General features: G+C 65.9%; 4 protein-coding genes across 4 annotated transcripts; all 4 read right to left on the reverse strand.

Moving 5' to 3' along the window:
* Positions 1-1,503: 1,503 nt before the first annotated feature.
* On the reverse strand, positions 1,504-4,912 carry LOC134549279 (uncharacterized). Its single transcript, XM_063394848.1, has 5 exons — positions 3,928-4,912; positions 3,685-3,777; positions 3,355-3,458; positions 3,208-3,262; positions 1,504-3,134 (listed from the first exon to the last, which is right to left on the reverse strand). The coding sequence occupies exons 1-5, from the start codon at positions 4,910-4,912 to the stop codon at positions 1,783-1,785; spliced, it is 2,589 nt and encodes an 862-aa protein (XP_063250918.1). The 3' UTR covers positions 1,504-1,782.
* On the reverse strand, positions 4,743-8,907 carry LOC134549280 (uncharacterized). The gene is made up of 4 exons (XM_063394849.1): positions 8,670-8,907; positions 8,427-8,519; positions 8,093-8,200; positions 4,743-7,948 (listed from the first exon to the last, which is right to left on the reverse strand). Exons 1-4 carry the CDS (start codon positions 8,905-8,907, stop codon positions 6,525-6,527), a joined length of 1,863 nt encoding a protein of 620 aa, XP_063250919.1. The 3' UTR covers positions 4,743-6,524.
* Positions 8,908-15,729: 6,822 nt separating this feature from the next.
* Positions 15,730-19,138, reverse strand: LOC134549281 (uncharacterized). The gene is made up of 5 exons (XM_063394850.1): positions 18,154-19,138; positions 17,911-18,003; positions 17,581-17,684; positions 17,434-17,488; positions 15,730-17,360 (listed from the first exon to the last, which is right to left on the reverse strand). The coding sequence occupies exons 1-5, from the start codon at positions 19,136-19,138 to the stop codon at positions 16,009-16,011; spliced, it is 2,589 nt and encodes an 862-aa protein (XP_063250920.1). The 3' UTR covers positions 15,730-16,008.
* LOC134549282 (uncharacterized) lies at positions 18,969-24,036 on the reverse strand. Its single transcript, XM_063394852.1, has 4 exons — positions 22,896-24,036; positions 22,653-22,745; positions 22,319-22,426; positions 18,969-22,174 (listed from the first exon to the last, which is right to left on the reverse strand). The coding sequence occupies exons 1-4, from the start codon at positions 24,034-24,036 to the stop codon at positions 20,751-20,753; spliced, it is 2,766 nt and encodes a 921-aa protein (XP_063250922.1). The 3' UTR covers positions 18,969-20,750.
* Between the last annotated feature and the right edge of the window lie 680 nt (positions 24,037-24,716).

The following is a 24,716-nucleotide window of genomic DNA, read 5'->3' on the forward strand; positions in this document are numbered from 1 at the left end:
GCTCCTCGCTTCCTCCGAGAGCCTCTGGGCCGGACGCGGGAGCGCTTGCTCCTCGTCGCTGCTGTCCGTGTGTGCCGCCGCCGTGGTTGCCAGTGGCCGATGGCCCAGCAGACAGCCACGGCGGCCAGCAGCAGGACAAGTGCGGTGAGCAGGACACCACCGTCACCCATGGCTCCGGCACGTCCCATGGCAACCGCACTGGCGGCTGCGGGGGCTGGCCCGGCTTATATAGGGGTGGCGGGTGATGTCACAGTGCTGTGGCCAGGACCCCCTGTAACATCACAGCCCTGCCTCACGCCAGCGCTCGGCCCCTTTGTGCCGTCAGTGCCCCGCCCGCCTCAGGGCTCGGCAGAACTGGCTCATCCCTGAAGATGGCCGTGGCCAGAAAAAGCCTGGAAGTAAGAAGCAGAGGTCAGCCTGTTCCAATGAATCCTTTCCTGGAGCAAGTGGTGGCACATCAGGAAGAGTGCTGGTGCCAGCCGTGTCAAGTCCACAGCTCCCAAGACCCTGCAGCGTTACCAACTGGAAATACCCACTCCTCTCTGCCTGGGAAGATCCTTCAGACACAAAGGAAGTTCCTCTGTCTCTGGGGAGCTCTCCTGAGACGGTGGTCGAGGGCTGGAAGAGTTATTTGTTTGCAGCTCCCTGACCTCTGCAGTGCCTCTGATCTAAATAAATCAGGATTTGTTAAAGACCGCTCATGGTGCTCCCACCGCTCTGGTTTTGACTGGGATAGGCTTCCTTTCTTCCAAGAAGCTGGCCTGTGTTGGGCTTGGATGGGAATGCTGTGAATCAAACAGGGGTGGTTTGGTTTCTGCTGAGCAGGGCTTGCCCTCTTCCAAAACTCTGCTGTGTCCCTTGCTACAATGCACCGTTTTCCACTGGGAAGGGAGGGATGAGTGTTGAAGACAGAGGCAAAGAATGCATTAAACACCTGTACCGTGTCTCTGCCCCTGTCTGTGAGGTGACCATCCACATCCTGGTAGGGGACAATGTTACTTTTACAATGATTTTTTTTCCCTTTAATGTATTTGAAAACACTGCTTTTTATTGTGCCTCACATTTCTGGCCACCTTCATCTCCAGCTGAGCTTTCGCCACACCAAATCTCTCCCTTCAGTGGCAAGAAGCATCTGTGACCTGCTTTCCACTGGGCACACAGCTTCCTTTTCCATGCTATTTCCCAGAGAAGATGCCTGTTCAGGCAAGCCAGCCCTCTGCCTCACCTGCTTGCCTGCTGACATTGGGGAATCACCTGCTCCCGTGCCCTTCGGGGGTGACGTTTCAAAAGTGACCAGAGGAGCTGGCGTCACTCTGGGAGTTGCCAGGGTCCCTCCTCACTCGGGGAGCTGGTGGGTGTTTGATATGTGTGGGTGTTTTCCCAGATTACCCCCATTTCTTTGCGGGGTGACTGCTTGCCCCTCACGGCTTCCCTTAAATGGCGGCTCCTCCCTCAAGCTGGCGGTCATTATGAGGGGACATTGGGGCTCGGCTTGGAGTGGAAATGGTCCCAAATAGCACCAGACCTGACAGCCGGGAATGGGTTGGTGGTTGTTTTATTTTTTGGTTTGTGGTTGGTTTGGTGTTTTTTTCTTTTATTGAGTCCTGCCTGGGCCCGGGTACCTGGGTGCTGCAGAGGCTCTGGCAAGGCCTCAAAACCGCCAGCCCCGCAGCCAAGGGTGGCGCAAGATCTCCTCCAGCTGTGGCCTGTCCGCGGGGTGCTTGGACAGACACCAGCAGATGAGGTGCTGGCACTCTGCGGAGAGGAGGCAGAAAGCGGCGGTCACTTGCAGAAGGCTCGTGCCCGGCGCCCCCCGACGCCCGCGGGGCCCGGGCCGTGCTGCGTGTGCTCAGAGCCGCGCCGGGCCCAGAGCGCCGCCGGTGCCCGGTGCGGGAGGGCGGCCCGGCGGGACACGGCCCCCTCCTTCAGGCGGCGTGTGCCACACGGAGCCCGGCGGCACGGGCCGCCTCCTGCCTGCGGCCGGCCCTTGAGGGCAGGGGCCGCGGAGCTGCGGGAGGGCCGCGCCGGGCTGCGCGCTGCCGTCTGCCAAAGCCGCCCGCTTGAGGCCGGGTACCAACCTGGAGAGACCTGCGGCCCGAAGAAGAGCTGCCCCAGCACGATGGCGCGGTTGTCCTCGAAGGGGAGGCTCCCGCACACCATTGCGTACAGCAGCACGCCCAGGGACCACACGGTGGCCGAATCGCCGCGGTAGCAGCCCATGGCGACCAACTCGGGCGGGCTGTACGCCTGTGTTCCTAGGGGACACAGGCAGCGCTGTCCAGCCGCAGGCTGCTGCCTTCCAGAGCCTGGCGCCAGCCTCCTGCCAGAGGCAGGGGCTGCACTGCCGGCCACAACCTCCCCCCACCCCCGAGGCCACTCCGCGCCCTCCGGCCCAAGCCAAGAACCCCTTCTGCAAGGCAGACAAGGCCGACGGGGCAGCCCCAGCCCTCGCAGGGCTGCCGAGCCGAGCGGCCGGGGCCCGGCTTTGGCGGCCCCTGCCCCGTGTGGGCAGGGCCGGCAGCCGGCTCCTGGGACACGGCTCCGCCCCGTGCCACAGGGCTGGCGGCAGCCGGCTGAACGCCGCCCCCCACGGCCACGGCCGAGGAGGGAACGGGGCCGTGCAGTGCCCGGCACCGGGAGCAGGGCCCGGGCTGGGGCTCTCGGCTCACCGGCAAATCGCGTGAAGGCTCGCTCCTGGAGGAAGGTGCCGCAGCCGAAGTCAATCAGCTTCAGATCTCCGCATGCCGGGTCCACGAGGAGGTTCTCCAGCTTGATGTCCCGGTGCAGGACGCCGCAGGCGGTGCAGTGCTGCACGGCGCACAGCACCTGGCAGAAGAGCCAGCGCGCCTTGTCCTCGCTCAGGAACCCGTGCTCCCGCAGGAGCTGCAGGAGATCCCGCGACCGCTCCGGACGCTCCATCACCAGCGCGAAGCTGTCAGGCAGCTCAAACCAGTCCAGCAGCTGGATGATGAAGCGGCAGCCGGAGCCCACCTTCTCCATGAGCGCGATCTCCATCGGAACGCAGGTGCCGTCGGGCTGTGAGGAGGAGACAGCGCCTACAGCGGGCCTGACGCTGCCCTGTGGCTGCGCCGGGCCCTGCCTGGCATGCCCCCGTGGCCCCTCGGGCAGCCTTCCTGGTGATGGGGATTCATCCCGCCCGGGGGACGCTTGGGGCACAGCCCGCTCTGTGCCGCTGGCCCCGCTCACTCACCAGCTCGACCCACTGCAGGACGCTCTCCCGGGCCACGCGTTTGACGGCCACCTGCCAGCCATCGAGACGGGGGGGCTGAGCTCAAGGCCTGCCCTTGCCCGCCGCTGCCCCTCCCCGCACGCCCGGCCTTCCCGCTCACTCACCGGCCTCCCGTCCGAGAGGCGGATGCCCGAGAAAACGGTGCCGAAGCCGCCGCTGCCCAGCTGCGGGCCCAGCTGGTAGAGCTCCTGCAGCTCCTTCTTTCGCCCTGCGGCCAAGAGCGAGCCGTCAGCCTTGCGCCCAGGAACCCCCCGAGCGCCCGCAAGTGAAGCGGGCCGAGCCGCCGCGGGCCCCGCTGCTCTGACCTGCTTCCTGCTGTGCGCCGGGCAGTGGCCCCCGCCCGGCAGCCCCGGGGCTGGCCAGCGGCACGGCCGGGCCGGGGCAGGGCGCAGAGGCGGCTGCGGGAGGCGCAGGGCAGCGGGGCAGGGCGGCACCGTCTCTATCCCCGGCGTCGTGGGCCGCGCTCAGCTCTTGTGGCCGGCCGGGGCTACAGCCCGAGGCTTCGCCCGGGGGCGTCCCAGGAGCAGCTGCAAAGCAGAGAGGGCCTTTTGAAGCCGTGGCATCAGAGGCGCTGGAAGCAGCCAGGGACTAGGCCACTCTCAGGGGCCCCGGCCTGGCCTGGGCATGCCCGTCAGGAGCCCCAGGGGAGCCTCTGACAGCTCCTCAGGACCTCTCACCTGCTCTTACGAAGGCCTTCGAGGTAGTCGAGAGCCGTGGTGCGGCAGCTTCCTGGGGATGGAGGAGACTCCTTGGTGTCTCAAGGATCGGCTCCACCACCAGGCTGGGGTTGTTGCCAGCTGGCACAGCCAACACAGCGTCCTGGGACCTGCGGGATGACACCTGCTGGTGCCAGGACGCTGGCTGCTCCGCCAGCTGCTCCTGGGAAAGCTCCCTTGCCTCGGGCTGGGCTCCCATCTGGACTTCAGGGCTTTCCCTGGCCACGTCAAGGCTCGGGGTTGTGCCCTTGAAGTCCGTGAGCCCAAGGGAGCTGGGAGACCTGTGCATGGGCTCTGCACCTTCTGCAGGCCGACAGGTCTCACTGAGCCTCTGTGAGGGATGGAGGCTGTCAGAGATAGCAGAGGCTCCTGGCAGGATGGAGGGTCTCTGACAGCCTGCACCTCCTGCGTGGATGGCGGGTCTCCGCTGCTGTGCCATCCTTGCAGGGGTTGAGGCGCTCCCAGGGATGGAGAGTCTTGCTGGGAGCAGCCTCTTGCGGGGACGGAGGCTTGTGGAGGATCTGAAGGAGCCGCAGCAGGGCAGGTGGCCTCGCTTCCCCAGCTCCTCCAGTCCTTCCCACAGCGCCTGCCACATCCCCGCGTAGAGCGGCACACGTGTCCCAGTGCCAGCCCAGAGCAGCAGCATCAGTTCCTGCAGCTCGCGGGCCACTGCCGTGCAGCGGCGGCAGCTGCAGGCGCCGCGCGTGGGGCTGGCGGGAGCGCGTGGCCGCTTGTGAGAGGTGGCCCGAGGCCCGCAGGACCTGGGAGCTGCGGGGGCTCCTCGCTTCCTCCGAGAGCCTCTGGGCCGGACGCGGGAGCGCTTGCTCCTCGTCGCTGCTGTCCGTGTGTGCCGCCGCCGTGGTTGCCAGTGGCCGATGGCCCAGCAGACAGCCACGGCGGCCAGCAGCAGGACAAGTGCGGTGAGCAGGACACCACCGTCACCCATGGCTCCGGCACGTCCCATGGCAACCGCACTGGCGGCTGCGGGGGCTGGCCCGGCTTATATAGGGGTGGCGGGTGATGTCACAGTGCTGTGGCCAGGACCCCCTGTAACATCACAGCCCTGCCTCACGCCAGCGCTCGGCCCCTTTGTGCCGTCAGTGCCCCGCCCGCCTCAGGGCTCGGCAGAACTGGCTCATCCCTGAAGATGGCCGTGGCCAGAAAAAGCCTGGAAGTAAGAAGCAGAGGTCAGCCTGTTCCAATGAATCCTTTCCTGGAGCAAGTGGTGGCACATCAGGAAGAGTGCTGGTGCCAGCCGTGTCAAGTCCACAGCTCCCAAGACCCTGCAGCGTTACCAACTGGAAATACCCACTCCTCTCTGCCTGGGAAGATCCTTCAGACACAAAGGAAGTTCCTCTGTCTCTGGGGAGCTCTCCTGAGACGGTGGTCGAGGGCTGGAAGAGTTATTTGTTTGCAGCTCCCTGACCTCTGCAGTGCCTCTGATCTAAATAAATCAGGATTTGTTAAAGACCGCTCATGGTGCTCCCACCGCTCTGGTTTTGACTGGGATAGGCTTCCTTTCTTCCAAGAAGCTGGCCTGTGTTGGGCTTGGATGGGAATGCTGTGAATCAAACAGGGGTGGTTTGGTTTCTGCTGAGCAGGGCTTGCCCTCTTCCAAAACTCTGCTGTGTCCCTTGCTACAATGCACCGTTTTCCACTGGGAAGGGAGGGATGAGTGTTGAAGACAGAGGCAAAGAATGCATTAAACACCTGTACCGTGTCTCTGCCCCTGTCTGTGAGGTGACCATCCACATCCTGGTAGGGGACAATGTTACTTTTACAATGATTTTTTTTCCCTTTAATGTATTTGAAAACACTGCTTTTTATTGTGCCTCACATTTCTGGCCACCTTCATCTCCAGCTGAGCTTTCGCCACACCAAATCTCTCCCTTCAGTGGCAAGAAGCATCTGTGACCTGCTTTCCACTGGGCACACAGCTTCCTTTTCCATGCTATTTCCCAGAGAAGATGCCTGTTCAGGCAAGCCAGCCCTCTGCCTCACCTGCTTGCCTGCTGACATTGGGGAATCACCTGCTCCCGTGCCCTTCGGGGGTGACGTTTCAAAAGTGACCAGAGGAGCTGGCGTCACTCTGGGAGTTGCCAGGGTCCCTCCTCACTCGGGGAGCTGGTGGGTGTTTGATATGTGTGGGTGTTTTCCCAGATTACCCCCATTTCTTTGCGGGGTGACTGCTTGCCCCTCACGGCTTCCCTTAAATGGCGGCTCCTCCCTCAAGCTGGCGGTCATTATGAGGGGACATTGGGGCTCGGCTCGGAGTGGAAATGGTCCCAAATAGCACCAGACCTGACAGCCGGGAATGGGTTGGTGGTTGTTTTATTTTTTGGTTTGTGGTTGGTTTGGTGTTTTTTTCTTTTATTGAGTCCTGCCTGGGCCCGGGTACCTGGGTGCTGCAGAGGCTCTGGCAAGGCCTCAAAACCGCCAGCCCCGCAGCCAAGGGTGGCGCAAGATCTCCTCCAGCTGTGGCCTGTCCGCGGGGTGCTTGGACAGACACCAGCAGATGAGGTGCTGGCACTCTGCGGAGAGGAGGCAGAAAGCGGCGGTCACTTGCAGAAGGCTCGTGCCCGGCGCCCCCCGACGCCCGCGGGGCCCGGGCCGTGCTGCGTGTGCTCAGAGCCGCGCCGGGCCCAGAGCGCCGCCGGTGCCCGGTGCGGGAGGGCGGCCCGGCGGGACACGGCCCCCTCCTTCAGGCGGCGTGTGCCACACGGAGCCCGGCGGCACGGGCCGCCTCCTGCCTGCGGCCGGCCCTTGAGGGCAGGGGCCGCGGAGCTGCGGGAGGGCCGCGCCGGGCTGCGCGCTGCCGTCTGCCAAAGCCGCCCGCTTGAGGCCGGGTACCAACCTGGAGAGACCTGCGGCCCGAAGAAGAGCTGCCCCAGCACGATGGCGCGGTTGTCCTCGAAGGGGAGGCTCCCGCACACCATTGCGTACAGCAGCACGCCCAGGGACCACACGGTGGCCGAATCGCCGCGGTAGCAGCCCATGGCGACCAACTCGGGCGGGCTGTACGCCTGTGTTCCTAGGGGACACAGGCAGCGCTGTCCAGCCGCAGGCTGCTGCCTTCCAGAGCCTGGCGCCAGCCTCCTGCCAGAGGCAGGGGCTGCACTGCCGGCCACAACCTCCCCCCACCCCCGAGGCCACTCCGCGCCCTCCGGCCCAAGCCAAGAACCCCTTCTGCAAGGCAGACAAGGCCGACGGGGCAGCCCCAGCCCTCGCAGGGCTGCCGAGCCGAGCGGCCGGGGCCCGGCTTTGGCGGCCCCCGCCCCGTGTGGGCAGGGCCGGCAGCCGGCTCCTGGGACACGGCTCCGCCCCGTGCAACAGGGCTGGCGGCAGCCGGCTGAACGCCGCCCCCCACGGCCACGGCCGAGGAGGGAACGGGGCCGTGCAGTGCCCGGCACCGGGAGCAGGGCCCGGGCTGGGGCTCTCGGCTCACCGGCAAATCGCGTGAAGGCTCGCTCCTGGAGGAAGGTGCCGCAGCCGAAGTCAATCAGCTTCAGATCTCCGCATGCCGGGTCCACGAGGAGGTTCTCCAGCTTGATGTCCCGGTGCAGGACGCCGCAGGCGGTGCAGTGCTGCACGGCGCACAGCACCTGGCAGAAGAGCCAGCGCGCCTTGTCCTCGCTCAGGAACCCGTGCTCCCGCAGGAGCTGCAGGAGATCCCGCGACCGCTCCGGACGCTCCATCACCAGCGCGAAGCTGTCAGGCAGCTCAAACCAGTCCAGCAGCTGGATGATGAAGCGGCAGCCGGAGCCCACCTTCTCCATGAGCGCGATCTCCATCGGAACGCAGGTGCCGTCGGGCTGTGAGGAGGAGACAGCGCCTACAGCGGGCCTGACGCTGCCCTGTGGCTGCGCCGGGCCCTGCCTGGCATGCCCCCGTGGCCCCTCGGGCAGCCTCCCTGGTGATGGGGATTCATCCCGCCCGGGGGACGCTTGGGGCACAGCCCGCTCTGTGCCGCTGGCCCCGCTCACTCACCAGCTCGACCCACTGCAGGACGCTCTCCCGGGCCACGCGTTTGACGGCCACCTGCCAGCCATCGAGACGGGGGGGCTGAGCTCAAGGCCTGCCCTTGCCCGCCGCTGCCCCTCCCCGCACGCCCGGCCTTCCCGCTCACTCACCGGCCTCCCGTCCGAGAGGCGGATGCCCGAGAAAACGGTGCCGAAGCCGCCGCTGCCCAGCTGCGGGCCCAGCTGGTAGAGCTCCTGCAGCTCCTTCTTTCGCCCTGCGGCCAAGAGCGAGCCGTCAGCCTTGCGCCCAGGAACCCCCCGAGCGCCCGCAAGTGAAGCGGGCCGAGCCGCCGCGGGCCCCGCTGCTCTGACCTGCTTCCTGCTGTGCGCCGGGCAGCGGCCCCCGCCCGGCAGCCCCGGGGCTGGCCAGCGGCACGGCCGGGCCGGGGCAGGGCGCAGAGGCGGCTGCGGGAGGCGCAGGGCAGCGGGGCAGGGCGGCACCGTCTCTATCCCCGGCGTCGTGGGCCGCGCTCAGCTCTTGTGGCCGGCCGGGGCTACAGCCCGAGGCTTCGCCCGGGGGCGTCCCAGGAGCAGCTGCAAAGCAGAGAGGGCCTTTTGAAGCCGTGGCATCAGAGGCGCTGGAAGCAGCCAGGGACTAGGCCACTCTCAGGGGCCCCGGCCTGGCCTGGGCATGCCCGTCAGGAGCCCCAGGGGAGCCTCTGACAGCTCCTCAGGACCTCTCACCTGCTCTTACGAAGGCCTTCGAGGTAGTCGAGAGCCGTGGTGCGGCAGCTTCCTGGGGATGGAGGAGACTCCTTGGTGTCTCAAGGATCGGCTCCACCACCAGGCTGGGGCTGTTGCCAGCTGGCACAGCCAACACAGCGTCCTGGGACCTGCGGGATGACACCTGCTGGTGCCAGGACGCTGGCTGCTCCGCCAGCTGCTCCTGGGAAAGCTCCCTTGCCTCGGGCTGGGCTCCCATCTGGACTTCAGGGCTTTCCCTGGCCACGTCAAGGCTCGGGGTTGTGCCCTTGAAGTCCGTGAGCCCAAGGGAGCTGGGAGACCTGTGCATGGGCTCTGCACCTTCTGCAGGCCGACAGGTCTCTTGGAGCTCCCCTGCCTCGGGCTGGGCTCCCATCTGGACTTCAGGGCTTTCCCTGGCCACGTCAAGGCTCGGGGTTGTGCCCTTGAAGTCCGTGAGCCCAAGGGAGCTGGGAGACCTGTGCATGGGCTCTGCACCTTCTGCAGGCCGACAGGTCTCACTGAGCCTCTGTGAGGGATGGAGGCTGTCAGAGATAGCAGAGGCTCCTGGCAGGATGGAGGGTCTCTGACAGCCTGCACCTCCTGCGTGGATGGCGGGTCTCCGCTGCTGTGCCATCCTTGCAGGGGTTGAGGCGCTCCCAGGGATGGAGAGTCTTGCTGGGAGCAGCCTCTTGCGGGGACGGAGGCTTGTGGAGGATCTGAAGGAGCCGCAGCAGGGCAGGTGGCCTCGCTTCCCCAGCTCCTCCAGTCCTTCCCACAGCGCCTGCCACATCCCCGCGTAGAGCGGCACACGTGTCCCAGTGCCAGCCCAGAGCAGCAGCATCAGTTCCTGCAGCTCGCGGGCCACTGCCGTGCAGCGGCGGCAGCTGCAGGCGCTGCGCGTGGGGCTGGCGGGAGCGCGTGGCCGCTTGTGAGAGGTGGCCCGAGGCCCGCAGGACCTGGGAGCTGCGGGGGCTCCTCGCTTCCTCCGAGAGCCTCTGGGCCGGACGCGGGAGCGCTTGCTCCTCGTCGCTGCTGTCCGTGTGTGCCGCCGCCGTGGTTGCCAGTGGCCGATGGCCCAGCAGACAGCCACGGCGGCCAGCAGCAGGACAAGTGCGGTGAGCAGGACACCACCGTCACCCATGGCTCCGGCACGTCCCATGGCAACCGCACTGGCGGCTGCGGGGGCTGGCCCGGCTTATATAGGGGTGGCGGGTGATGTCACAGTGCTGTGGCCAGGACCCCCTGTAACATCACAGCCCTGCCTCACGCCAGCGCTCGGCCCCTTTGTGCCGTCAGTGCCCCGCCCGCCTCAGGGCTCGGCAGAACTGGCTCATCCCTGAAGATGGCCGTGGCCAGAAAAAGCCTGGAAGTAAGAAGCAGAGGTCAGCCTGTTCCAATGAATCCTTTCCTGGAGCAAGTGGTGGCACATCAGGAAGAGTGCTGGTGCCAGCCGTGTCAAGTCCACAGCTCCCAAGACCCTGCAGCGTTACCAACTGGAAATACCCACTCCTCTCTGCCTGGGAAGATCCTTCAGACACAAAGGAAGTTCCTCTGTCTCTGGGGAGCTCTCCTGAGACGGTGGTCGAGGGCTGGAAGAGTTATTTGTTTGCAGCTCCCTGACCTCTGCAGTGCCTCTGATCTAAATAAATCAGGATTTGTTAAAGACCGCTCATGGTGCTCCCACCGCTCTGGTTTTGACTGGGATAGGCTTCCTTTCTTCCAAGAAGCTGGCCTGTGTTGGGCTTGGATGGGAATGCTGTGAATCAAACAGGGGTGGTTTGGTTTCTGCTGAGCAGGGCTTGCCCTCTTCCAAAACTCTGCTGTGTCCCTTGCTACAATGCACCGTTTTCCACTGGGAAGGGAGGGATGAGTGTTGAAGACAGAGGCAAAGAATGCATTAAACACCTGTACCGTGTCTCTGCCCCTGTCTGTGAGGTGACCATCCACATCCTGGTAGGGGACAATGTTACTTTTACAATGATTTTTTTTCCCTTTAATGTATTTGAAAACACTGCTTTTTATTGTGCCTCACATTTCTGGCCACCTTCATCTCCAGCTGAGCTTTCGCCACACCAAATCTCTCCCTTCAGTGGCAAGAAGCATCTGTGACCTGCTTTCCACTGGGCACACAGCTTCCTTTTCCATGCTATTTCCCAGAGAAGATGCCTGTTCAGGCAAGCCAGCCCTCTGCCTCACCTGCTTGCCTGCTGACATTGGGGAATCACCTGCTCCCGTGCCCTTCGGGGGTGACGTTTCAAAAGTGACCAGAGGAGCTGGCGTCACTCTGGGAGTTGCCAGGGTCCCTCCTCACTCGGGGAGCTGGTGGGTGTTTGATATGTGTGGGTGTTTTCCCAGATTACCCCCATTTCTTTGCGGGGTGACTGCTTGCCCCTCACGGCTTCCCTTAAATGGCGGCTCCTCCCTCAAGCTGGCGGTCATTATGAGGGGACATTGGGGCTCGGCTTGGAGTGGAAATGGTCCCAAATAGCACCAGACCTGACAGCCGGGAATGGGTTGGTGGTTGTTTTATTTTTTGGTTTGTGGTTGGTTTGGTGTTTTTTTCTTTTATTGAGTCCTGCCTGGGCCCGGGTACCTGGGTGCTGCAGAGGCTCTGGCAAGGCCTCAAAACCGCCAGCCCCGCAGCCAAGGGTGGCGCAAGATCTCCTCCAGCTGTGGCCTGTCCGCGGGGTGCTTGGACAGACACCAGCAGATGAGGTGCTGGCACTCTGCGGAGAGGAGGCAGAAAGCGGCGGTCACTTGCAGAAGGCTCGTGCCCGGCGCCCCCCGACGCCCGCGGGGCCCGGGCCGTGCTGCGTGTGCTCAGAGCCGCGCCGGGCCCAGAGCGCCGCCGGTGCCCGGTGCGGGAGGGCGGCCCGGCGGGACACGGCCCCCTCCTTCAGGCGGCGTGTGCCACACGGAGCCCGGCGGCACGGGCCGCCTCCTGCCTGCGGCCGGCCCTTGAGGGCAGGGGCCGCGGAGCTGCGGGAGGGCCGCGCCGGGCTGCGCGCTGCCGTCTGCCAAAGCCGCCCGCTTGAGGCCGGGTACCAACCTGGAGAGACCTGCGGCCCGAAGAAGAGCTGCCCCAGCACGATGGCGCGGTTGTCCTCGAAGGGGAGGCTCCCGCACACCATTGCGTACAGCAGCACGCCCAGGGACCACACGGTGGCCGAATCGCCGCGGTAGCAGCCCATGGCGACCAACTCGGGCGGGCTGTACGCCTGTGTTCCTAGGGGACACAGGCAGCGCTGTCCAGCCGCAGGCTGCTGCCTTCCAGAGCCTGGCGCCAGCCTCCTGCCAGAGGCAGGGGCTGCACTGCCGGCCACAACCTCCCCCCACCCCCGAGGCCACTCCGCGCCCTCCGGCCCAAGCCAAGAACCCCTTCTGCAAGGCAGACAAGGCCGACGGGGCAGCCCCAGCCCTCGCAGGGCTGCCGAGCCGAGCGGCCGGGGCCCGGCTTTGGCGGCCCCCGCCCCGTGTGGGCAGGGCCGGCAGCCGGCTCCTGGGACACGGCTCCGCCCCGTGCCACAGGGCTGGCGGCAGCCGGCTGAACGCCGCCCCCCACGGCCACGGCCGAGGAGGGAACGGGGCCGTGCAGTGCCCGGCACCGGGAGCAGGGCCCGGGCTGGGGCTCTCGGCTCACCGGCAAATCGCGTGAAGGCTCGCTCCTGGAGGAAGGTGCCGCAGCCGAAGTCAATCAGCTTCAGATCTCCGCATGCCGGGTCCACGAGGAGGTTCTCCAGCTTGATGTCCCGGTGCAGGACGCCGCAGGCGGTGCAGTGCTGCACGGCGCACAGCACCTGGCAGAAGAGCCAGCGCGCCTTGTCCTCGCTCAGGAACCCGTGCTCCTCGGGCTGTGAGGAGGAGACAGCGCCTACAGCGGGCCTGACGCTGCCCTGTGGCTGCGCCGGGCCCTGCCTGGCATGCCCCCGTGGCCCCTCGGGCAGCCTCCCTGGTGATGGGGATTCATCCCGCCCGGGGGACGCTTGGGGCACAGCCCGCTCTGTGCCGCTGGCCCCGCTCACTCACCAGCTCGACCCACTGCAGGACGCTCTCCCGGGCCACGCGTTTGACGGCCACCTGCCAGCCATCGAGACGGGGGGGCTGAGCTCAAGGCCTGCCCTTGCCCGCCGCTGCCCCTCCCCGCACGCCCGGCCTTCCCGCTCACTCACCGGCCTCCCGTCCGAGAGGCGGATGCCCGAGAAAACGGTGCCGAAGCCGCCGCTGCCCAGCTGCGGGCCCAGCTGGTAGAGCTCCTGCAGCTCCTTCTTTCGCCCTGCGGCCAAGAGCGAGCCGTCAGCCTTGCGCCCAGGAACCCCCCGAGCGCCCGCAAGTGAAGCGGGCCGAGCCGCCGCGGGCCCCGCTGCTCTGACCTGCTTCCTGCTGTGCGCCGGGCAGCGGCCCCCGCCCGGCAGCCCCGGGGCTGGCCAGCGGCACGGCCGGGCCGGGGCAGGGCGCAGAGGCGGCTGCGGGAGGCGCAGGGCAGCGGGGCAGGGCGGCACCGTCTCTATCCCCGGCGTCGTGGGCCGCGCTCAGCTCTTGTGGCCGGCCGGGGCTACAGCCCGAGGCTTCGCCCGGGGGCGTCCCAGGAGCAGCTGCAAAGCAGAGAGGGCCTTTTGAAGCCGTGGCATCAGAGGCGCTGGAAGCAGCCAGGGACTAGGCCACTCTCAGGGGCCCCGGCCTGGCCTGGGCATGCCCGTCAGGAGCCCCAGGGGAGCCTCTGACAGCTCCTCAGGACCTCTCACCTGCTCTTACGAAGGCCTTCGAGGTAGTCGAGAGCCGTGGTGCGGCAGCTTCCTGGGGATGGAGGAGACTCCTTGGTGTCTCAAGGATCGGCTCCACCACCAGGCTGGGGCTGTTGCCAGCTGGCACAGCCAACACAGCGTCCTGGGACCTGCGGGATGACACCTGCTGGTGCCAGGACGCTGGCTGCTCCGCCAGCTGCTCCTGGGAAAGCTCCCTTGCCTCGGGCTGGGCTCCCATCTGGACTTCAGGGCTTTCCCTGGCCACGTCAAGGCTCGGGGTTGTGCCCTTGAAGTCCGTGAGCCCAAGGGAGCTGGGAGACCTGTGCATGGGCTCTGCACCTTCTGCAGGCCGACAGGTCTCACTGAGCCTCTGTGAGGGATGGAGGCTGTCAGAGATAGCAGAGGCTCCTGGCAGGATGGAGGGTCTCTGACAGCCTGCACCTCCTGCGTGGATGGCGGGTCTCCGCTGCTGTGCCATCCTTGCAGGGGTTGAGGCGCTCCCAGGGATGGAGAGTCTTGCTGGGAGCAGCCTCTTGCGGGGACGGAGGCTTGTGGAGGATCTGAAGGAGCCGCAGCAGGGCAGGTGGCCTCGCTTCCCCAGCTCCTCCAGTCCTTCCCACAGCGCCTGCCACATCCCCGCGTAGAGCGGCACACGTGTCCCAGTGCCAGCCCAGAGCAGCAGCATCAGTTCCTGCAGCTCGCGGGCCACTGCCGTGCAGCGGCGGCAGCTGCAGGCGCCGCGCGTGGGGCTGGCGGGAGCGCGTGGCCGCTTGTGAGAGGTGGCCCGAGGCCCGCAGGACCTGGGAGCCGCGGGGGCTCCTCGCTTCCTCCGAGAGCCTCTGGGCCGGACGCGGGAGCGCTTGCTCCTCGTCGCTGCTGTCCGTGTGTGCCGCCGCCGTGGTTGCCAGTGGCCGATGGCCCAGCAGACAGCCACGGCGGCCAGCAGCAGGACAAGTGCGGTGAGCAGGACACCACCGTCACCCATGGCTCCGGCACGTCCCATGGCAACCGCACTGGCGGCTGCGGGGGCTGGCCCGGCTTATATAGGGGTGGCGGGTGATGTCACAGTGCTGTGGCCAGGACCCCCTGTAACATCACAGCCCTGCCTCACGCCAGCGCTCGGCCCCTTTGTGCCGTCAGTGCCCCGCCCGCCTCAGGGCTCGGCAGAACTGGCTCATCCCTGAAGATGGCCGTGGCCAGAAAAAGCCTGGAAGTAAGAAGCAGAGGTCAGCCTGTTCCAATGAATCCTTTCCTGGAGCAAGTGGTGGCACATCAGGAAGAGTGCTGGTGCCAGCCGTGTCAAGTCCACAGCTCCCAAGACCCTGCAGCGTTACCAACTGGAAATACCCACTCCTCTCTGCCTGGGAAGATCCTTCAGACACAAAGGAAGTTCCTCTGTCTCTGGGGAGCTCTCCTGAGACGGTGGTCGAGGGCTGGAAGAGTTATTTGTTTGCAGCTCCCTGACCTCTGCAGTGCCTCTGATCTAAATAAATCAGGATTTGTTAAAGACCGCTCATGGTGCTCCCACCGCTCTGGTTTTGACTGGGATAGGCTTCCTTTCTTCCAAGAAGCTGGCCTGTGTTGGGCTTGGATGGGAATGCTGTGAATCAAACAGGGGTGGTTTGGTTTCTGCTGAGCAGGGCTTGCCCTCTTCCAAAACTCTGCTGTGTCCCTTGCTACAATGCACCGTTTTCCACTGGGAAGGGAGGGATGAGTGTTGAAGACAGAGGCAAAGAATGCATTAAACACCTGTACCGTGTCTCTGCCCCTGTCTGTGAGGTGACCATCCACATCCTGGTAGGGGACAATGTTACTTTTACAATGATTTTTTTTCCCTTTAATGTATTTGAAAACACTGCTTTTTATTGTGCCTCACATTTCTGGCCACCTTCATCTCCAGCTGAGCTTTCGCCACACCAAATCTCTCCCTTCAGTGGCAAGAAGCATCTGTGACCTGCTTTCCACTGGGCACACAGCTTCCTTTTCCATGCTATTTCCCAGAGAAGATGCCTGTTCAGGCAAGCCAGCCCTCTGCCTCACCTGCTTGCCTGCTGACATTGGGGAATCACCTGCTCCCGTGCCCTTCGGGGGTGACGTTTCAAAAGTGACCAGAGGAGCTGGCGTCACTCTGGGAGTTGCCAGGGTCCCTCCTCACTCGGGGAGCTGGTGGGTGTTTGATATGTGTGGGTGTTTTCCCAGATTACCCCCATTTCTTTGCGGGGTGACTGCTTGCCCCTCACGGCTTCCCTTAAATGGCGGCTCCTCCCTCAAGCTGGCGGTCATTATGAGGGGACATTGGGGCTCGGCTTGGAGTGGAAATGGTCCCAAATAGCACCAGACCTGACAGCCGGGAATGGGTTGGTGGTTGTTTTATTTTTTGGTTTGTGGTTGGTTTGGTGTTTTTTTCTTTTATTGAGTCCTGCCTGGGCCCGGGTACCTGGGTGCTGCAGAGGCTCTGGCAAGGCCTCAAAACCGCCAGCCCCGCAGCCAAGGGTGGCGCAAGATCTCCTCCAGCTGTGGCCTGTCCGCGGGGTGCTTGGACAGACACCAGCAGATGAGGTGCTGGCACTCTGCGGAGAGGAGGCAGAAAGCGGCGGTCACTTGCAGAAGGCTCGTGCCCGGCGCCCCCCGACGCCCGCGGGGCCCGGGCCGTGCTGCGTGTGCTCAGAGCCGCGCCGGGCCCAGAGCGCCGCCGGTGCCCGGTGCGGGAGGGCGGCCCGGCGGGACACGGCCCCCTCCTTCAGGCGGCGTGTGCCACACGGAGCCCGGCGGCACGGGCCGCCTCCTGCCTGCGGCCGGCCCTTGAGGGCAGGGGCCGCGGAGCTGCGGGAGGGCCGCGCCGGGCTGCGCGCTGCCGTCTGCCAAAGCCGCCCGCTTGAGGCCGGGTACCAACCTGGAGAGACCTGCGGCCCGAAGAAGAGCTGCCCCAGCACGATGGCGCGGTTGTCCTCGAAGGGGAGGCTCCCGCACACCATTGCGTACAGCAGCACGCCCAGGGACCACACGGTGGCCGAATCGCCGCGGTAGCAGCCCATGGCGACCAACTCGGGCGGGCTGTACGCCTGTGTTCCTAGGGGACACAGGCAGCGCTGTCCAGCCGCAGGCTGCTGCCTTCCAGAGCCTGGCGCCAGCCTCCTGCCAGAGGCAGGGGCTGCACTGCCGGCCACAACCTCCCCCCACCCCCGAGGCCACTCCGCGCCCTCCGGCCCAAGCCAAGAACCCCTTCTGCAAGGCAGACAAGGCCGACGGGGCAGCCCCAGCCCTCGCAGGGCTGCCGAGCCGAGCGGCCGGGGCCCGGCTTTGGCGGCCCCTGCCCCGTGTGGGCAGGGCCGGCAGCCGGCTCCTGGGACACGGCTCCGCCCCGTGCCACAGGGCTGGCGGCAGCCGGCTGAACGCCGCCCCCCACGGCCACGGCCGAGGAGGGAACGGGGCCGTGCAGTGCCCGGCACCGGGAGCAGGGCCCGGGCTGGGGCTCTCGGCTCACCGGCAAATCGCGTGAAGGCTCGCTCCTGGAGGAAGGTGCCGCAGCCGAAGTCAATCAGCTTCAGATCTCCGCATGCCGGGTCCACGAGGAGGTTCTCCAGCTTGATGTCCCGGTGCAGGACGCCGCAGGCGGTGCAGTGCTGCACGGCGCACAGCACCTGGCAGAAGAGCCAGCGCGCCTTGTCCTCGCTCAGGAACCCGTGCTCCCGCAGGAGCTGCAGGAGATCCCGCGACCGCTCCGGACGCTCCATCACCAGCGCGAAGCTGTCAGGCAGCTCAAACCAGTCCAGCAGCTGGATGATGAAGCGGCAGCCGGAGCCCACCTTCTCCATGAGCGCGATCTCCATCGGAACGCAGGTGCCGTCGGGCTGTGAGGAGGAGACAGCGCCTACAGCGGGCCTGACGCTGCCCTGTGGCTGCGCCGGGCCCTGCCTGGCATGCCCCCGTGGCCCCTCGGGCAGCCTTCCTGGTGATGGGGATTCATCCCGCCCGGGGGACGCTTGGGGCACAGCCCGCTCTGTGCCGCTGGCCCCGCTCACTCACCAGCTCGACCCACTGCAGGACGCTCTCCCGGGCCACGCGTTTGACGGCCACCTGCCAGCCATCGAGACGGGGGGGCTGAGCTCAAGGCCTGCCCTTGCCCGCCGCTGCCCCTCCCCGCACGCCCGGCCTTCCCGCTCACTCACCGGCCTCCCGTCCGAGAGGCGGATGCCCGAGAAAACGGTGCCGAAGCCGCCGCTGCCCAGCTGCGGGCCCAGCTGGTAGAGCTCCTGCAGCTCCTTCTTTCGCCCTGCGGCCAAGAGCGAGCCGTCAGCCTTGCGCCCAGGAACCCCCCGAGCGCCCGCAAGTGAAGCGGGCCGAGCCGCCGCGGGCCCCGCTGCTCTGACCTGCTTCCTGCTGTGCGCCGGGCAGTGGCCCCCGCCCGGCAGCCCCGGGGCTGGCCAGCGGCACGGCCGGGCCGGGGCAGGGCGCAGAGGCGGCTGCGGGAGGCGCAGGGCAGCGGGGCAGGGCGGCACCGTCTCTATCCCCGGCGTCGTGGGCCGCGCTCAGCTCTTGTGGCCGGCCGGGGCTACAGCCCGAGGCTTCGCCCGGGGGCGTCCCAGGAGCAGCTGCAAAGCAGAGAGGGCCTTTTGAAGCCGTGGCATCAGAGGCGCTGGAAGCAGCCAGGGACTAGGCCACTCTCAGGGGCCCCGGCCTGGCCTGGGCATGCCCGTCAGGAGCCCCAGGGGAGCCTCTGACAGCTCCTCAGGACCTCTCACCTGCTCTTACGAAGGCCTTCGAGGTAGTCGAGAGCCGTGGTGCGGCAGCTTCCTGGGGATGGAGGAGACTCCTTGGTGTCTCAAGGATCGGCTCCACCACCAGGCTGGGGTTGTTGCCAGCTGGCACAGCCAACACAGCGTCCTGGGACCTGCGGGATGACACCTGCTGGTGCCAGGACGCTGGCTGCTCCGCCAGCTGCTCCTGGGAAAGCTCCCTTGCCTCGGGCTGGGCTCCCATCTGGACTTCAGGGCTTTCCCTGGCCACGTCAAGGCTCGGGGTTGTGCCCTTGAAGTCCGTGAGCCCAAGGGAGCTGGGAGACCTGTGCATGGGCTCTGCACCTTCTGCAGGCCGACAGGTCTCACTGAGCCTCTGTGAGGGATGGAGGCTGTCAGAGATAGCAGAGGCTCCTGGCAGGATGGAGGGTCTCTGACAGCCTGCACCTCCTGCGTGGATGGCGGGTCTCCGCTGCTGTGCCATCCTTGCAGGGGTTGAGGCGCTCCCAGGGATGGAGAGTCTTGCTGGGAGCAGCCTCTTGCGGGGACGGAGGCTTGTGGAGGATCTGAAGGAGCCGCAGCAGGGCAGGTGGCCTCGCTTCCCCAGCTCCTCCAGTCCTTCCCACAGCGCCTGCCACATCCCCGCGTAGAGCGGCACACGTGTCCCAGTGCCAGCCCAGAGCAGCAGCATCAGTTCCTGCAGCTCGCGGGCCACTGCCGTGCAGCGGCGGCAGCTGCAGGCGCCGCGCGTGGGGCTGGCGGGAGCGCGTGGCCGCTTGTGAGAGGTGGCCCGAGGCCCGCAGGACCTGGGAGCTGCGGGGGCTCCTCGCTTCCTCCGAGAGCCTCTGGGCCGGACGCGGGAGCGCTTGCTCCTCGTCGCTGCTGTCCGTGTGTGCCGCCGCCGTGGTTGCCAGTGGCCGATGGCCCAGCAGACAGCCACGGCGGCCAGCAGCAGGACAAGTGCGGTGAGCAGGACACCACCGTCACCCATGGCTCCGGCACGTCCCATGGCAACCGCACTGGCGGCTGCGGGGGCTGGCCCGGCTTATATAGGGGTGGCGGGTGATGTCACAGTGCTGTGGCCAGGACCCCCTGTAACATCACAGCCCTGCCTCACGCCAGCGCTCGGCCCCTTTGTGCCGTCAGTGCCCCGCCCGCCTCAGGGCTCGGCAGAACTGGCTCATCCCTGAAGATGGCCGTGGCCAGAAAAAGCCTGGAAGTAAGAAGCAGAGGTCAGCCTGTTCCAATGAATCCTTTCCTGGAGCAAGTGGTGGCACATCAGGAAGAGTGCTGGTGCCAGCCGTGTCAAGTCCACAGCTCCCAAGACCCTGCAGCGTTACCAACTGGAAATACCCACTCCTCTCTGCCTGGGAAGATCCTTCAGACACAAAGGAAGTTCCTCTGTCTCTGGGGAGCTCTCCTGAGACGGTGGTCGAGGGCTGGAAGAGTTATTTGTTTGCAGCTCCCTGACCTCTGCAGTGCCTCTGATCTAAATAAATCAGGATTTGTTAAAGACCGCTCATGGTGCTCCCACCGCTCTGGTTTTGACTGGGATAGGCTTCCTTTCTTCCAAGAAGCTGGCCTGTGTTGGGCTTGGATGGGAATGCTGTGAATCAAACAGGGGTGGTTTGGTTTCTGCTGAGCAGGGCTTGCCCTCTTCCAAAACTCTGCTGTGTCCCTTGCTACAATGCACCGTTTTCCACTGGGAAGGGAGGGATGAGTGTTGAAGACAGAGGCAAAGAATGCATTAAACACCTGTACCGTGTCTCTGCCCCTGTCTGTGAGGTGACCATCCACATCCTGGTAGGGGACAATGTTACTTTTACAATGATTTTTTTTCCCTTTAATGTATTTGAAAACACTGCTTTTTATTGTGCCTCACATTTCTGGCCACCTTCATCTCCAGCTGAGCTTTCGCCACACCAAATCTCTCCCTTCAGTGGCAAGAAGCATCTGTGACCTGCTTTCCACTGGGCACACAGCTTCCTTTTCCATGCTATTTCCCAGAGAAGATGCCTGTTCAGGCAAGCCAGCCCTCTGCCTCACCTGCTTGCCTGCTGACATTGGGGAATCACCTGCTCCCGTGCCCTTCGGGGGTGACGTTTCAAAAGTGACCAGAGGAGCTGGCGTCACTCTGGGAGTTGCCAGGGTCCCTCCTCACTCGGGGAGCTGGTGGGTGTTTGATATGTGTGGGTGTTTTCCCAGATTACCCCCATTTCTTTGCGGGGTGACTGCTTGCCCCTCACGGCTTCCCTTAAATGGCGGCTCCTCCCTCAAGCTGGCGGTCATTATGAGGGGACATTGGGGCTCGGCTCGGAGTGGAAATGGTCCCAAATAGCACCAGACCTGACAGCCGGGAATGGGTTGGTGGTTGTTTTATTTTTTGGTTTGTGGTTGGTTTGGTGTTTTTTTCTTTTATTGAGTCCTGCCTGGGCCCGGGTACCTGGGTGCTGCAGAGGCTCTGGCAAGGCCTCAAAACCGCCAGCCCCGCAGCCAAGGGTGGCGCAAGATCTCCTCCAGCTGTGGCCTGTCCGCGGGGTGCTTGGACAGACACCAGCAGATGAGGTGCTGGCACTCTGCGGAGAGGAGGCAGAAAGCGGCGGTCACTTGCAGAAGGCTCGTGCCCGGCGCCCCCCGACGCCCGCGGGGCCCGGGCCGTGCTGCGTGTGCTCAGAGCCGCGCCGGGCCCAGAGCGCCGCCGGTGCCCGGTGCGGGAGGGCGGCCCGGCGGGACACGGCCCCCTCCTTCAGGCGGCGTGTGCCACACGGAGCCCGGCGGCACGGGCCGCCTCCTGCCTGCGGCCGGCCCTTGAGGGCAGGGGCCGCGGAGCTGCGGGAGGGCCGCGCCGGGCTGCGCGCTGCCGTCTGCCAAAGCCGCCCGCTTGAGGCCGGGTACCAACCTGGAGAGACCTGCGGCCCGAAGAAGAGCTGCCCCAGCACGATGGCGCGGTTGTCCTCGAAGGGGAGGCTCCCGCACACCATTGCGTACAGCAGCACGCCCAGGGACCACACGGTGGCCGAATCGCCGCGGTAGCAGCCCATGGCGACCAACTCGGGCGGGCTGTACGCCTGTGTTCCTAGGGGACACAGGCAGCGCTGTCCAGCCGCAGGCTGCTGCCTTCCAGAGCCTGGCGCCAGCCTCCTGCCAGAGGCAGGGGCTGCACTGCCGGCCACAACCTCCCCCCACCCCCGAGGCCACTCCGCGCCCTCCGGCCCAAGCCAAGAACCCCTTCTGCAAGGCAGACAAGGCCGACGGGGCAGCCCCAGCCCTCGCAGGGCTGCCGAGCCGAGCGGCCGGGGCCCGGCTTTGGCGGCCCCCGCCCCGTGTGGGCAGGGCCGGCAGCCGGCTCCTGGGACACGGCTCCGCCCCGTGCAACAGGGCTGGCGGCAGCCGGCTGAACGCCGCCCCCCACGGCCACGGCCGAGGAGGGAACGGGGCCGTGCAGTGCCCGGCACCGGGAGCAGGGCCCGGGCTGGGGCTCTCGGCTCACCGGCAAATCGCGTGAAGGCTCGCTCCTGGAGGAAGGTGCCGCAGCCGAAGTCAATCAGCTTCAGATCTCCGCATGCCGGGTCCACGAGGAGGTTCTCCAGCTTGATGTCCCGGTGCAGGACGCCGCAGGCGGTGCAGTGCTGCACGGCGCACAGCACCTGGCAGAAGAGCCAGCGCGCCTTGTCCTCGCTCAGGAACCCGTGCTCCCGCAGGAGCTGCAGGAGATCCCGCGACCGCTCCGGACGCTCCATCACCAGCGCGAAGCTGTCAGGCAGCTCAAACCAGTCCAGCAGCTGGATGATGAAGCGGCAGCCGGAGCCCACCTTCTCCATGAGCGCGATCTCCATCGGAACGCAGGTGCCGTCGGGCTGTGAGGAGGAGACAGCGCCTACAGCGGGCCTGACGCTGCCCTGTGGCTGCGCCGGGCCCTGCCTGGCATGCCCCCGTGGCCCCTCGGGCAGCCTCCCTGGTGATGGGGATTCATCCCGCCCGGGGGACGCTTGGGGCACAGCCCGCTCTGTGCCGCTGGCCCCGCTCACTCACCAGCTCGACCCACTGCAGGACGCTCTCCCGGGCCACGCGTTTGACGGCCACCTGCCAGCCATCGAGACGGGGGGGCTGAGCTCAAGGCCTGCCCTTGCCCGCCGCTGCCCCTCCCCGCACGCCCGGCCTTCCCGCTCACTCACCGGCCTCCCGTCCGAGAGGCGGATGCCCGAGAAAACGGTGCCGAAGCCGCCGCTGCCCAGCTGCGGGCCCAGCTGGTAGAGCTCCTGCAGCTCCTTCTTTCGCCCTGCGGCCAAGAGCGAGCCGTCAGCCTTGCGCCCAGGAACCCCCCGAGCGCCCGCAAGTGAAGCGGGCCGAGCCGCCGCGGGCCCCGCTGCTCTGACCTGCTTCCTGCTGTGCGCCGGGCAGCGGCCCCCGCCCGGCAGCCCCGGGGCTGGCCAGCGGCACGGCCGGGCCGGGGCAGGGCGCAGAGGCGGCTGCGGGAGGCGCAGGGCAGCGGGGCAGGGCGGCACCGTCTCTATCCCCGGCGTCGTGGGCCGCGCTCAGCTCTTGTGGCCGGCCGGGGCTACAGCCCGAGGCTTCGCCCGGGGGCGTCCCAGGAGCAGCTGCAAAGCAGAGAGGGCCTTTTGAAGCCGTGGCATCAGAGGCGCTGGAAGCAGCCAGGGACTAGGCCACTCTCAGGGGCCCCGGCCTGGCCTGGGCATGCCCGTCAGGAGCCCCAGGGGAGCCTCTGACAGCTCCTCAGGACCTCTCACCTGCTCTTACGAAGGCCTTCGAGGTAGTCGAGAGCCGTGGTGCGGCAGCTTCCTGGGGATGGAGGAGACTCCTTGGTGTCTCAAGGATCGGCTCCACCACCAGGCTGGGGCTGTTGCCAGCTGGCACAGCCAACACAGCGTCCTGGGACCTGCGGGATGACACCTGCTGGTGCCAGGACGCTGGCTGCTCCGCCAGCTGCTCCTGGGAAAGCTCCCTTGCCTCGGGCTGGGCTCCCATCTGGACTTCAGGGCTTTCCCTGGCCACGTCAAGGCTCGGGGTTGTGCCCTTGAAGTCCGTGAGCCCAAGGGAGCTGGGAGACCTGTGCATGGGCTCTGCACCTTCTGCAGGCCGACAGGTCTCTTGGAGCTCCCCTGCCTCGGGCTGGGCTCCCATCTGGACTTCAGGGCTTTCCCTGGCCACGTCAAGGCTCGGGGTTGTGCCCTTGAAGTCCGTGAGCCCAAGGGAGCTGGGAGACCTGTGCATGGGCTCTGCACCTTCTGCAGGCCGACAGGTCTCACTGAGCCTCTGTGAGGGATGGAGGCTGTCAGAGATAGCAGAGGCTCCTGGCAGGATGGAGGGTCTCTGACAGCCTGCACCTCCTGCGTGGATGGCGGGTCTCCGCTGCTGTGCCATCCTTGCAGGGGTTGAGGCGCTCCCAGGGATGGAGAGTCTTGCTGGGAGCAGCCTCTTGCGGGGACGGAGGCTTGTGGAGGATCTGAAGGAGCCGCAGCAGGGCAGGTGGCCTCGCTTCCCCAGCTCCTCCAGTCCTTCCCACAGCGCCTGCCACATCCCCGCGTAGAGCGGCACACGTGTCCCAGTGCCAGCCCAGAGCAGCAGCATCAGTTCCTGCAGCTCGCGGGCCACTGCCGTGCAGCGGCGGCAGCTGCAGGCGCTGCGCGTGGGGCTGGCGGGAGCGCGTGGCCGCTTGTGAGAGGTGGCCCGAGGCCCGCAGGACCTGGGAGCTGCGGGGGCTCCTCGCTTCCTCCGAGAGCCTCTGGGCCGGACGCGGGAGCGCTTGCTCCTCGTCGCTGCTGTCCGTGTGTGCCGCCGCCGTGGTTGCCAGTGGCCGATGGCCCAGCAGACAGCCACGGCGGCCAGCAGCAGGACAAGTGCGGTGAGCAGGACACCACCGTCACCCATGGCTCCGGCACGTCCCATGGCAACCGCACTGGCGGCTGCGGGGGCTGGCCCGGCTTATATAGGGGTGGCGGGTGATGTCACAGTGCTGTGGCCAGGACCCCCTGTAACATCACAGCCCTGCCTCACGCCAGCGCTCGGCCCCTTTGTGCCGTCAGTGCCCCGCCCGCCTCAGGGCTCGGCAGAACTGGCTCATCCCTGAAGATGGCCGTGGCCAGAAAAAGCCTGGAAGTAAGAAGCAGAGGTCAGCCTGTTCCAATGAATCCTTTCCTGGAGCAAGTGGTGGCACATCAGGAAGAGTGCTGGTGCCAGCCGTGTCAAGTCCACAGCTCCCAAGACCCTGCAGCGTTACCAACTGGAAATACCCACTCCTCTCTGCCTGGGAAGATCCTTCAGACACAAAGGAAGTTCCTCTGTCTCTGGGGAGCTCTCCTGAGACGGTGGTCGAGGGCTGGAAGAGTTATTTGTTTGCAGCTCCCTGACCTCTGCAGTGCCTCTGATCTAAATAAATCAGGATTTGTTAAAGACCGCTCATGGTGCTCCCACCGCTCTGGTTTTGACTGGGATAGGCTTCCTTTCTTCCAAGAAGCTGGCCTGTGTTGGGCTTGGATGGGAATGCTGTGAATCAAACAGGGGTGGTTTGGTTTCTGCTGAGCAGGGCTTGCCCTCTTCCAAAACTCTGC

The sequence above is a fragment of the Prinia subflava genome, chromosome 4 (assembly GCF_021018805.1).
Source record: "Prinia subflava isolate CZ2003 ecotype Zambia chromosome 4, Cam_Psub_1.2, whole genome shotgun sequence".
NCBI classification, from domain to species: domain Eukaryota; kingdom Metazoa; phylum Chordata; class Aves; order Passeriformes; family Cisticolidae; genus Prinia; species Prinia subflava.

Excerpts from the sequence above, each read along its gene's own strand:
- LOC134549279 (XM_063394848.1), bottom strand. The coding sequence starts at position 4,912 with ATGGGTGACGGTGGTGTCCTGCTCACCGCACTTGTCCTGCTGCTGGCC. Across the intron at positions 3,459-3,684 it reads CGACGCCGGGGATAGAGACG|GGCGAAAGAAGGAGCTGCAG; the intron begins GTGCCGCCCTGC and ends TCTTGGCCGCAG. Across the intron at positions 3,135-3,207 it reads GCAGTGGGTCGAGCTGGTGA|GAAGGCTGCCCGAGGGGCCA; the intron begins GTGAGCGGGGCC and ends CCCCATCACCAG.
- LOC134549280 (XM_063394849.1), bottom strand. The coding sequence starts at position 8,907 with ATGGGAGCCCAGCCCGAGGCAAGGGAGCTTTCCCAGGAGCAGCTGGCG. Across the intron at positions 8,520-8,669 it reads GAAGGCCTTCGTAAGAGCAG|CTGCTCCTGGGACGCCCCCG; the intron begins GTGAGAGGTCCT and ends TCTGCTTTGCAG. Across the intron at positions 7,949-8,092 it reads CTCGGACGGGAGGCCGGTGA|TGAGCGGGGCCAGCGGCACA; the intron begins GTGAGCGGGAAG and ends CGAGCTGGTGAG.
- LOC134549281 (XM_063394850.1), bottom strand. The coding sequence starts at position 19,138 with ATGGGTGACGGTGGTGTCCTGCTCACCGCACTTGTCCTGCTGCTGGCC. Across the intron at positions 17,685-17,910 it reads CGACGCCGGGGATAGAGACG|GGCGAAAGAAGGAGCTGCAG; the intron begins GTGCCGCCCTGC and ends TCTTGGCCGCAG. Across the intron at positions 17,361-17,433 it reads GCAGTGGGTCGAGCTGGTGA|GAAGGCTGCCCGAGGGGCCA; the intron begins GTGAGCGGGGCC and ends CCCCATCACCAG.
- LOC134549282 (XM_063394852.1), bottom strand. The coding sequence starts at position 24,036 with ATGGGTGACGGTGGTGTCCTGCTCACCGCACTTGTCCTGCTGCTGGCC. Across the intron at positions 22,746-22,895 it reads GAAGGCCTTCGTAAGAGCAG|CTGCTCCTGGGACGCCCCCG; the intron begins GTGAGAGGTCCT and ends TCTGCTTTGCAG. Across the intron at positions 22,175-22,318 it reads CTCGGACGGGAGGCCGGTGA|TGAGCGGGGCCAGCGGCACA; the intron begins GTGAGCGGGAAG and ends CGAGCTGGTGAG.